The 13,524-nt window shown below is 38.1% G+C and overlaps 1 protein-coding gene across 3 annotated transcripts in view; it reads left to right on the forward strand.

Annotated features, from left to right (window-relative positions):
- Nucleotides 1-13,524, forward strand: part of LOC129757881 (glycine receptor subunit alpha-2-like) — a 50,596-nt gene that overhangs the window by 19,026 nt on the left and 18,046 nt on the right. For all 3 annotated transcript variants that reach the window (XM_055755253.1, XM_055755254.1, XM_055755256.1), the window contains exon 2: nt 10,251-10,357. In XM_055755253.1, coding sequence (XP_055611228.1) covers nt 10,251-10,357 — 107 coding nt within the window. The remainder of the gene's footprint in view (nt 1-10,250; nt 10,358-13,524) is intronic.

Consider the following 13,524-nt stretch of genomic DNA (forward strand, 5'->3'; position numbering starts at 1 on the left):
GTTTTTTAGATAATACTTTCTTTTACATATTCTTCAACCCCTTCAACGCTCGGCCACCAAGACGTACGTTATATCACCGCGATCTACATTTTAGAATGAATTTTAAGATACTGGAAATGGCTCCATGCCCAGAAGGAATACACCCAAGTGGTGGAGACGACCAGCTTACTGGTGGATCTCAGAAATTGGTGAGTTTCGTACTAAATAGCTGCCTAAAAGCCAGATGACGGGCGAAAAACGAAACCGACAGAGAAACGAGAGGTGTCACGAGCAGCCAGGGTGGCTCAAGCGAGCTATTAAGTAGAACAAGCAAAGAGAATTATGCAAGAGCATAGATGATAACCAATGGGGTCAAGCCTATAGAGTTTTAACTGGCGATATTCGGTGGTCCAATGTCGCTGACCAAAAAGTGTCCGGAAAAATGAAAGAGATCGTTGCACATCTTTCCCCGCAGCATGGCCCAACGCAGTACCCACAAACCCCGTACGTTTCCCCCTCTTTCTAACTCAAAGTTAAGAATAATACTCCCAGCACTTAAAAACTTTATAAGTAAAATGCCTTAATAAAACCATTTGCAAATAATAAAAACCCCATACGACGCAGAAGCCTACGACATCGAGCCAGTAACGAACAAGGAACTTGTGGTTATCGTCAAAAAACTTGCGGTGAATAAGGCCCCTATTCCCGAATGTAGTGTTGAAGCTGGCGGCACAGACCATTCCGGATACTTTCAGAGTGGTGATACAATAGTGTCTCGACGAGGGGTCTTTCTCCAATCCGTGGAAATCGGCGAAGTTGGTGCTACTACCGAAACTTGGGAAACCCCCATCATCGTACAGACCCATTTGTCTGCTGGACACCCTTAGTAACCCCTTGGATAATATTCAACAGACTTATTACCTACACAGAAGGCGAAAGTTGAGGTGAAAGGAAGATCTACGGTGGATGCCATCCGAAAAGAAGCGGACAGGTATTCGTAACTGCGCCATTGCGTGACGATCGACTTTAAGAATGCCTTCAACAATGCTAGCTGGGAAGCTATTGCCAAAGCGCTCCACATGATGCCTGCTCCCAATGCCCTCTGCAAGATACAGGGTCCGGCAATTGAAGTGCTACATTTAAATAAACATATAAATTGATCAAAACAACAAATTTTTTATTTCAAGCTCATTCAATTTCCCTTGGAAACAAATTACTTTTTCAAAATTCACTGGTAAAATTCGACTTGTTCGCCCTTGAGTTCAACCACTCGCCGCAGACGGTCGAGGAACGCATCGTATCGTATCTCCACACCTTCATGTTTCTTAGCGCAGACTTTGGCCTCCAACATACTCCAAACAGCGAAGTCCATAGTGCTCAGGTCTGGCGAACTCGGCGGCCACTCGGAGCTCGAAATGGACCCTGGAAAATGTTGAGCAATCCAAAGTTGGGCTTTCTTCGCTTTGTGAGCCGGCACCGAGTCCTTTTGGAAAACCCAATCCCTGGAACCAAAATGTCGACGTGCCCACGGTTCAACGACATTCTGTAGAACTAGTTCCCGATATGTATTGTCGCTGAATCCCCAAACCGGAGTTATCGTCAATGAGCGCTGGCGACATTAACTGGCGACACTCACTGGCGACAAGTCAGTTTGTTATTATCAGGGCGTTTACAGCTTCGGGTATGTTCTTATACCAAAACGCAGAAAAAGATTTTTTATTTATAAGGAAAGTGCCGCAAAAACAAAGGATTTTTTTCTTTGGTTTTAGTATAAATAAAAAATCCTTTGGTTCACATGCATTTTCCTTTGTTTCAAAGATTTTTTCTTTTGAAAAATCTTTGATTCAAAATATTAATGCTTTTAAACAAAAACCAGTTTCATTTGACTCAAAGTTATTATCTTTGCTCAAAGGTAATTTAGATATAGATTTAAAAGCATTTATTCATTGAACCATTTTCCATGTATTCCAATTGGTAGATTTTTACCCTGTTGTTTCGAAGTTCCTATTAGGAGTTAGAATAATAAAAAGATACAATTTTAATTCTTAAATTCGTCTTTATTCACAAACACATAAAACACTGGTTCACTATAACCGAGTAGGGTCCTTGATATCGTTGACAAAGTTTCGCATTTTCCGTGGGCTGGTCAATAAACTTCCGAAAGCCACTCCAGCTGCTGGCTGGTCCGACTGGTGATTGCCGTTGAAGATTGGGCCGAAAGAATACGACCGCGGGATTTAGGAAGGTACTTTACGCAGCTTTCACCATGTTCGAGAGACTTGGAAATCTATCCGTCGGCCGTGGTCCTGTAACTATACAAGCGTTTTAGAAAATCTTAAATTCACTTAAATATTCACTATTTATTAATTAACACTTACCATTTTGCATTCTGAATCCTTCTTATTTATTGCTTACTCCGATTCACTGGTTTGATTTTTAAAACGAGCTGCCGAACTTTATTAGAATTTTCGGTTTTCTGTTCTGCTTTCAAGTCAATCCAAAATATCTTCTAAGATTGAAGTTTTTGTTTCAAAAAATTATTCTTTTCAGTTTAAAACATTTTCTTTGGTTGAAAGAAAATTTACTTTATTTCTAAAGAAATATGCAATTGAACAAATTTCTTTTAAATCAAAGAATTTGTTTGAAATCAAAGTCCAAAATTATTCAATTCAAAAAATTTATTCTTTCTTTCAAAAATTATTCTTTTGAATCAAAACTATAATTTATTGATTCAAAGAAAACAGAAGTTGGATTCAAAAAAATGAATGTTTTGAATCAAAGTCAGATTTAATTCGTTCCAAAATTCAAGTTTACTCTGCGTGAATACACGGAATCGTTCATCTTGTGGCAATCGTAATCGTAGGCATGGTAGGCGAACAATTCGCTGTCAAAATGCGCTCCGTCTCCACCCCCGACTAATGAGAAACTTTTGGTACTCCTTGCCTACTTTTGCTCAATATGCAACCAACCGTTGCTGTATAGGCACGCTGGTTATTACTTTACACAAGCGTTGCCAGTAATGATATTTTTATATATTTCACAACGTCGCTGGTTGGCAAGGTTGCCGATCACCAGCGCGAAAACTTCGGATTTCAACTTCAATGACAATATTTTGCTTGATCTTCACTCCTTCAGAGACAAAACCAGCGGAGTCCGGCCATCACGCACGAGTGATTCCGGCCCAAACTATCACCGATGCTGGTTTCTGTCGCCGGGTGGCCATCAGCAAGTCGGCATGGCTTCGTGATCTATCTGGCAACCAAATTCTGCCGTTCTGTTTATTCACGAACTGCTGTACGGTGAAGAGTTTCTCGTCGGTAAACACGATATTCTTCAACCTTCCTTCCGCGGCCCTCTTCAGCAGCTCCTTTGCTCTTTTTACCCGGTCTTGTTTCTGCTTCACCGTAAGGTCTTGAACCTTTTGGATCTTGTAGGGCTTGGTTTGGTTTGGTTTGAAGTTTATCTTTCAGGATCCGATGGAGACTTCGATCCGATATGTTGAGATCCTCTGCCAATTTAGTGGCACTACAACGAAGATTTCTCTTAAGGCGCTTCTTGACGATCTTCGCCATGGCAGGTGTCACCACAGTAGGTCGGCGTCCCCCACCATACCGTTTTTTGGCACTTCCGGTCTCCAGGTATCTTTTAAATGTACGGTATACAAAACTTCTGCACACACTTATATCGGACAGCTCATGAACTATGCCTTTCTGCCGTTTGCCAGCTAGGAACAAGGCAACCACAGCGTTACGTTTCTGTTCGAGATCCATTTTTCCGGATAACATCTGATTACAAAAGTAATACTTACATCCAATGATAGCTAAGACTTAATGTAAACAAAGCGACGAGGGGTCGTTCTATACTGTTTCGTGTCCAACGAAATAATAACTGTTGAAGTAATGTAGCAGTTCAATTGCCGGACCCAGTAATAGGCAGCTTCTTGGAAAATCGAGTCTTGACGTACGAAACCTAAACTGGGTATCGATCTACTGTCCTTACAGCGGGTGTTCCACAGGGTTCCACCTGTGCTTGGGAATGCCATATATAATGAGGTGTTAATGCTGAAACTGCTGAGGATATTGTGCTCATGATCACCGATGAAACAAATGAGGGGGTAGAAGACCTTGCAACGGTATCTGTAGAAAGGGTTGGCATCTGGATAAAGGGAGTTAAGCTTTAGATATATCACCATAAATCCGAAGTTCTGCTAGTGCCCATAATTATGATCGTGATACTCTCTCGACCGATGTATGATGTATGATGTAATCTTCCATCCTATGTAGCGTGGCACAGCCCGTTTGCAGTGAACTATCACGCATCATAACTTGATCCGTATTTCATATTTATAAACTTTAAACTGCCTTTGAGTGGACTATTCCAAGGGAGTGAAGGTACAAGTAGAGTAACAAGTACAATTCGTTTAGGGTTAGGATAATGTGTCTCCACCGAAAGTACAGTTTATTGCTAATAAATAGGAAATTCAGCCATTATGATGTGGAATGTTCCATAGGATGTGTAGACGAACCCGCCTTCTCTCGGCGATGTGTTATGAAGGTAACTGCCCAGTGCACTCTACCTTCCACATCGCTCCGATTAGGTGTCCGGATGGCCCTCCCATAGCCCCAGTAATAAAAAATCAATTTTGAAAACTAGAATTATCAAACCTACAATCAAAATTTAAAAAAAAAAAACATCGACCTACAATCTAACTACAATACGTCTAAAATACATCTACAGAAGAGGCGAAAAATTTTAGAAGGATGTTAATAGAAATAGAAAATATTGCAGAATCATCGGCATTTTTTAAAAGGCACATATCTAGAAGCCTATCACTTTTCTGAAAATTTAAACGATTATTCGAAACGTTTTACTAACCTTTAGGGCAAATTAAATATTAAAAATCTTTTGCTTAAATAAGACATGGAGCTGATAGGATTATTTCAACTACTCCACAAAAAAAAAACTGTAGGTGATTTTCATCAAAACTTGGAAAACAAACATTGGAGCGATAAATTTGGAAAAAAATAAATTCTTGAATATCTTGGAAATCATTAAACAATTAAAATTTATTTCGAATGATACAAATGGTGAAAATAATATTCATAAAATCAATGTTATGAGATGCAATATATGAACCGATTGAAAGAATGCATTCATCACTGTAATCAATGCTAAACAGAACAAATTAGTATAGTGTAAAAACATAAAATGAGATACTTTCGAAAACAAGCTACATTGCGGTGCACTACAATCCACAATTAAAATATATAGGGAAAAATTGGAACTGTCTCACCCGAAACGCATTTAAGCACATTGAAGAATCTGGTTGCTGCTGCTCCAGGAAACATGACAAGACATGTTTCATCTATTAGCTGCTTACACCCTGCATGCTGCGCCGCATCCATCACACTTTCGTGCATGGATGAATTTTTGACACGAGCCCTCGCTCAAGACCTCATGACATCTTACATCTACTGATTGGCCCAATCACTTTATTCTAATTTCCCCTTTCTCAACACCCACACACTGCTCACTCTCTCACTAATATCCCATCCCCCACTCTCCTCACTAGTAAAGATGCGCTTCTTTAACCCGTCTGTGAAACGCACACATTCTCAAAGTAGACACTTCAACGCTTTATAAATACATAAACACCGAAGAAATAACAGCTTGTGTGAATTCATTCTCCTTGAAATTCCATTCTTCATTCATGTATCGCACACACACTCTCAAAGCCCGAAAGCCACTTCAAATTGTAACAGCATCTGCCTAGTGGCACCACCATTTTTCTTTCTTTTCTGCCAAGGGATTTCACACAACACGTAGCGAATGCTTGGGATACGTTTCTGACTTTCACTTAAAAGATTTCAAACTTGTATCCGCGTATCCATCGCATTTCAAAAATTAACTTTTCGACAACTACGCACAAGGCGGCGAACGATTTACACTTCAACAGTGCAGCAAACTTCAAGACGAACCGAACGCGACGGATGCTCAATCGGAACTGTGATACTCTCTCGACCGATAGGCCTTTTCTAGTCGACAATATCCCTCCAGCTCTCTTACTACACACATACACACACGACGGCTGAGCTGTCGTGACATGAACCGTCGTCGTCAGTTACCTTACAGTTTCAGCGAGAGTGGGTGCGTGTCTGTCGATCAACCGGTGCGTGCAGCCGTAGAACAACGAAAGAGTTGTGCCGCACATGGAGATTATTGTTGGGAGACACATGACATCTTAGAAACAGCAGCTGACATTCCTCGGAACAATGGTCAACAATCGCTTAAGTTTTGGTGCGTATGTCAAATACTGTTGTGAAAGTGCATCTAAAGTCATCAATTCATTGGCCTGGATTACGCCGAACTGCCATGGTCCAAAGAGTAGCGAGTGGCGTCCCCTTGCGAGCGTAGCATTATCGAAACTACGATACGGAGGAGCGGCCTGGAATTCCGCCATAGAGGTAGAGCGCGAAAGATCCAAGTTACGGAGCACACATCGGCTGATAGCCTTGCGAGTTTCCTGTGTATACAGCAGTGCTGCAAATTTTCAGTGTCAGCTTTCAATTTTCAAAGGAATTTATTGCAGTGTATCGGTCACTTCAATTCCAACTGGATTCATACGAGAGTGAACAGAAAGCTCAATCCCGAAAGCACTTTGCACACTCATTCACCAATCGGAGACATCGATTGTTAGTATACATTCAGGCTCTTTTCAGGTTCATGAGATTAGCAAATCTTCATTTTCAGTTTCAGGCAAACAATGCTGATAGTGATAAAAGCTTCATTTCAATATCATTAAGTTTAGTCGAATGGTGACAAAGCTTGGGCGAATCGACTCGCTAGGCTTGCGGAAGAAACTATGTTTACGACAATCAAACGATGAAATGAATTATGAAAAAACCTTTCAAAGATGCGTTTTTATTTGAGTAGTCGGTCACTTGCATGAGATGTAAATTTTTATTTTGAATTTGTTGAACTTCTAACATTTTGTTTTTTATTTTTTTTCCTGAAACTTGTTAAAACCCATTACGATTGCAGGCTAATATTATGGAATACTTATGAATTTGTTAGTGAAATTAATCCGAATGTAATAAAATTGATAAATTCATGGGGTGGTTATTTTAATTATCACAAGGATGATCTGTGAAAAAGGTTAGTAAAAAACACTATGTGCAGATAGTTCGTCACAAAAATAGACAATATATTTTGTCATTCAAGTCATTGTCGCTAAAATACTACCCTTGAGAAAGTTGTAGTAAATTCTACATCAGCAAGAAATTTCTAATCTGCGAAGCCTCCCGTCCCTCACCTGAAAAATAGTTTAGCCATAGCGGTTTACAAATCGTGTTTTCATTTAAAATTCCAATTGCAAAAATAGCAAAAACAAATGTCTACCGAAATTGTCAGGAACTTTTGCTGACACTGATTGAATGGTAATGCTGCATTCACTGATCGAATACAAAGAGCGAAAATCGCAATCGTAGCAGTCGAGCGAAACAAGTTTGTTCTGGTTTACGAATGAGCTTTCAACTGACTGACAGATATATATCGACAAAGCTCGACGAAAGCATGAGAATGACTGAGTCGATCAGAAGCTTTTGAATTTGTTGACGTCTCGGCTCCATTCATGTCAGCTTGAGCTTTCTACACTGATAGAAATTCAAAGTCATTCTCATTCTGTGCTTTCAAAAAATTGCAGCACTGGTATACAGGACCATATCAGCAGGTGCAGCTTTTGTCAACGCGGGCATGAATCCCATAACTCTGGCGGAAGACATGGAGTGTTACGAAGCAAGAGCTGTAAGAGGAGTGCTTAAAGTTCACCGAGCAACGTCAATGCTCAAGTGGCAGGATCAATGGGATGCATCGAACAACGCAAGATGGAAGCATAGGCTAATCCCGCGATTTTCAGACTGGATAAATCGGAAGTTTGAAGAGGTCAACTTCTACCTGACACAGATCCTTTCTGTTCCTGGGTGTTTTAAGCTATACCTTCATCGGTTTAAGCTTATAAGCTCGCTTTATTGCCCGGAATGCGTAAATACGGAGGAATTGGCAGAACATGCAACAACTCCAAAATGAAAGCTAAAAATGTTGTGAGTGAAATGTGCGCAACACGACGAACAGTTGTGGCGTGTTATAGTCGACGGAATCTCGCAAATCATGCGCGATCTAATACGAATCAGGAAAGATGATGAGCGGAGAGAGAGAGATAGTCAACCAAACTTGACAATCTAAAAGAAGGTCTTGTGCCGCGTATGACGCCACAAATCAAAAAGCAAGGGCGCGGTATAGCCTTAATTAACCACACTCATACGTGTGGTGGGGCTTAAAAGGTCTAACGTATTCCGGTGTGGTCGTGACGGGATTCTAGCTTGGTAGTTTCTCAATCGGCCATGCCTTGGTGGCTCGAAATCTTACGGGAGCGGATGCTGTGACGGGCGCGAGTTTCTTTGAAAGCGTTACCTAATCGACACACGTCTTGTGGTCTTCTGCATCAATCTGAAGTTGGCAAAAGAAGAAGAGGAAAAAAAGGAGTAGAAGGAAAATGGATAAGGCAGAAAAAGGATGAAGTAGAAAACCCAAAAATGAAAAAGTGATAAAGAAAAAGGGTGAGCTGTATAAGTGCATGAGAACAGCCTACCCCTTGATGTAGGGTGAAACCAAGGTGTGCCCCTGACATACGACGCCCAAGGTGGTTTAGTAGGACCAACCCACTAACGGCAGCAAACAGTACACCAGGCTTTTAGGGTTCCATGTCAAATTTCCATCTTGTGAATCATAGTTTCATTCAGCTAAGAGGTTCTTCAAACCTTCTCTTTGATTATAAGTTCCATCTTGTAAAATAAAAACGCTACAATGCGTAGCCGATGCTTACTTATCTCAATTCCACCCTTCTTTCAATCTCTGTTTCACAAAATCATCCTGATATTTTGATGGATTTCTGCTCAGGTTTCTGTGTGTTCATTGTACAAGCTGTCCTCTAAACTCGTTGGAAATTTCTATCGATATGTTAAGGCTGTCCTCTCAACTCGCCTTCCAATTTCTAGCTGTCCTCTCAACCCGCTTGGAATTTCTACCGATACGATCAGGCTGTCATCACAACTCACCGTTCAATTTCAAGATGTTTTCTCAACTCTCTTGGAATAACTATCGATATGATCAGGCTGTCCTCTCTATTCCCCTTCCAAGTTAAAACTGTTCTCTCAACCCGCTTGAAATTTCTGTCCTCTCAACTCGCCTTACAATATTACGCTGTCCTCAATATCGATATGCTAAAAAAAAGATATACGAAAATCGTGCATTGAAAACTTGGCTTGAGATAAGAGATGGGAGAAATTGTAGACATAAGTTGAAGAACACACAGAATAGCGCTGATGTGGTCTAGTGGATGGGCTGGCGCAAGTCTGGTAACCCAGGCGTACTGGGTTCGATTCCCGGTATCGGCAAAAAAGCTTTTGGGTTCGAATCCCATAAGTTGGCCGACAGGTAAGATGTGTTTAATTGTATAAAAAACTGAATGTACTAAATATTTCAGTGGGAATGCTTCTGAGGATAATCTGAGAGACTATTGCAAGCGGAGTAGATTGCCAACCATTGTAGGTCTCTGAAGGTTAGATGCTTAGACGTTAGACGAACCATCGGCCGTGGAAGCCCTAGAAGCAATTCGAAGGCCAAGCCACACAGACATAGGCTGGACCTTGCTACCGATGGGGGATCCATACATACATACATACATACATACATACATATGTACATACATATATACATAAGTTGAAGAACACACAGAATAAAAATATAATTGGGTTTGACAACACGGAAGAAGAAAACGTGTTTGATAAAAATCAAACAGTCATCTAGCTTTTTTGTGAACGACGACAAAGGTTTTTGTAATGAATTTCCAATTGATACCTGAAACTATCGTCAATTTAGGATACTTGGTGCCAGGTTACTTGGTACTGTTTTGGTGTCTTAAGAGAAAGAATTTTGATTCAAGAAGATGAGTGACGAGCTTCAGCAAAATTCATAATTTTATAATATAATAAGTTATAACCGAAAATTCTACGGTCTTAAAACAGTCTAAAAATTGTGCGAATACGTAAATTTTGTGCAATAAATATCACTATCATCAAACGACTTACGTCATTTGCTGAAAAGATACGCCACAACTTCACCCAATCACCAAACCAAAACCAACTATCATGTGAATAGTTATTGAAAATAAATCGTGTTCATCTTTTTCTTGCTTTTCCAAACGATCCATGCAGTGTTTTCTTCTACCTGTCATCAGCGCTATGGATAAACGCGGTTGCCGGAGCATTAACTCATGGACCTCAAAGCGACGGTAAAAGCTACGATAAGAATGTTAAACCAGGTGAGTAGAATGTGCGATACTAGTTTCATTCCATTTATTTAGGTAGGTATATCTAAGCCTCAATGAAGTAGGTATTCTTTCCTTCACCTTTTGATTTGAACAGACTGTTGCTTTTCTCGATGACGATTGTTACCTCCTTGAAGGAGGTGCTTTTTTCCACTTTTCGATCCTAACTACGTTTCCTTTACCAATAAAAAGCTTATCGAATGCTACCATGATGGAGTAAAATGGATAACAAAAATCACCTCACTACAAGTTCAAGAATCGTAATTTTCTGCGCTTTCAACTACGAATTTACCTACTACAAATTTCTGGATTGATATTTTTGTATTCTGGAGTTAGAATACCGATGTTTCAGTTTTCGTTTAATGAAATCAGAACTTGATATCTTGATTGATATCTAAGAATACCGAATCCAGAGTTCATGAAATTTCAATGGATTTTTTTCTTAGTCAAGAAAGAATTTTTCAAACAGAAATTTTCTTATTTTATTGTCAGTAAATTTATTTTGGACATATTATCGCCATGGCCTATAAAACCACTGAATATAACCCCTCAATAAACGTCGAACATTCTCTGGACTCCGAATGCAAAGCAACAAAAATGCCTTCAAAGTATTAAGCAAAATAACGTCGTACGTGTACCTAAAACGCTTATCGAAAATATGGAAATAGAAGCCTTGAGAGGTTCCCAAAATTTTACGACAGCCTGACTGATTTCCGCGCCAAATAATGCGTCCCCAAAATTATTCCAGTGCAAAGAAGATATAAAAAAATCAAAATCGAAAACCAAGTTTTTCGTCTTGCGGAATCGATAGTCATCGTCCTGCTTGAATCGTTTTTTATGTGCAGCGAGGTTTTCTCGATTCTCCTCTTGTCAGGCCCATGACCGCAAAAACATAATCACACTTGCTAATGAGCCCCCACTTTTTGAAGGAATTCATTCGAGCCTACGATTCGTTAATTCAACATTTCCAAGAGTCGTTTGGAATGTTTTTCTTTTTTTCATTCCACGTGCCAGGAGTTCAACTCAAGCAGCCATTCCGGCACTTAAAGCACGTTTAGGATAATGTGCCTTTTCCTATCAAGTTCAATTCACACATAAAGTTTCTTGGTATTTTTTCAACCACTATCGAGCAACATTCAAACAAGTGTGTCCCATTCAAGACGGCTTGCTGCAGCTCATTGAACATGTAAATCGAATCAACAGTTATGATGAATGTTATTTTTGGGACAGCACTTTCGTGAAAGCCGGACAGAAAAAAAGAAAACAGTTATAGAGCAATGCAGATCATATTTCTACAAAAGAAAATAAAGGAGTCGAAAAAATTGATCAAAAATGGTTAAAGCATTGAAAACGGAAAACTGCAAAAACTGAAGAAAAATAACAAAACTGACAAAAATAGCAAAAATAGACAAAAAATGACAAAAAATGACAAAAATTGCAAAAATGACAAATATTGCCAAAATTACAAACATTACAAAAATTACAAAAATTATAAAAATTACAAAAATTACAAAAATTACAAAAATTACAAAAATTACAAAAATCACAAAAATTAAAAAAAATTACAAAAATTACAAAAATGACAAAAATGACAAAAATGACAAAAATGATAAAAATGACGAAAATGACAAAAATGGCAAAAAAAAATGACAAAAATGACAAAAATTACAAAAATCACAAAAATTACAAAAATTACAAAAATTATAAAAATTACAAAAATTACAAAAAATTACAAAAATTACAAAAATTACAAAAATTACAAAAATTAAAAAAATTACAAAAATAAGAAAAATTACAAATATAACAAAAATAACAAAAATGACAAAAATGACAAAAATGACAAAAATGACAAAAATGACAAAAATGACAAAAATGACAAAAATGACAAAAATGACAAAAATGACAAAAATGACAAAAATGACAAAAATGACAAAAATGACAAAAATGACAAAAATGACAAAAATGACAAAAATGACAAAGATGACAAAACTGACAAAAATGACAAAAATGACAAAAATGACAAAAATGACAAAAATGACAAAAATGACAAAAATGACAAAAATGACAAAAATGACAAAAATGACAAAAATGACAAAAATGACAAAAATGACAAAAATGACAAAAATGACAAAAATGACAAAAATGACAAAAATGACAAAAATGACAAAAATGACAAAAATGACAAAAATGACAAAAATGAAAAAAATGAAAAAAATGACAAAAATGACAAAAATGACAAAAATGACAAAAATGACAAAAATGACAAAAATGACAAAAATGACAAAAATGACAAAAATGACAAAAATGATAAAAATGACAAAAATGACAAACATGACAAACATGATCAAAATGACAAAATTTACAAAAATGACAAAAATGTCAAAAATGACAAAAATTACAGAAAATGAGAAAATTACGTGAATAACGATTTTTCAACAATCTAGTCAAGTTGGAAAATAGCATTGATTAATTGGCCTTTGAAAAAAAAAACTATGTTCTAAAAATTTACTTTCATTTTGAATGGTTTTCAGACCTTTCAAAATGAAAAAAATCTTAGATACTTAAGAAAACTGTAGATTTGCAATGACACAAAGAAATGGGCAAAAATTACCATGATCAATCTATTTGCAGTTTTATTTCCTTTACATCCAATCTATTTACGAACGAAAGCAAACCTTGGCGCCGCTATTTTGTTTGCCTACAGGTATATCAGCAATGGAGTTGCATTTCCAAACGTTAATAACTCAGAGGAAGGCAGTTATATCTGCATCATTCTGCAATTGGATATCTTTCTTTCTTCGACTGGCCGGCACCATCACGTGTCTTCAATAAGATAATTGCCCTTCGAACCCATTTGTTTTATTATCACTGGCTGGGGTTGGCCTTTCCTTTCACCTTTCAGGAGCGCTTTCATCGCCCATTCAACAACTGTTGACGGCCATCGATTATACCGTGTGCTTCGGATCGTTTCAGGTTACCTTTTCCTTGAGACCGATGCTGATTGACTTTCTTTCACTTTAATATGGCGGCTTTGCTTTTCAACTTAAAAAGAGCAAAATGATAGGAATGAGTTCAAGAGTATATATTTACAGTTGAGAAAGATCAAAAGCAGCTAGCTGGAAATTTTAAGAATTTTTGAAATCCTATGTAGATATTTTTGT

The sequence above is a fragment of the Uranotaenia lowii genome, chromosome 3 (genome assembly GCF_029784155.1).
Source record: "Uranotaenia lowii strain MFRU-FL chromosome 3, ASM2978415v1, whole genome shotgun sequence".
NCBI classification, from domain to species: domain Eukaryota; kingdom Metazoa; phylum Arthropoda; class Insecta; order Diptera; family Culicidae; genus Uranotaenia; species Uranotaenia lowii.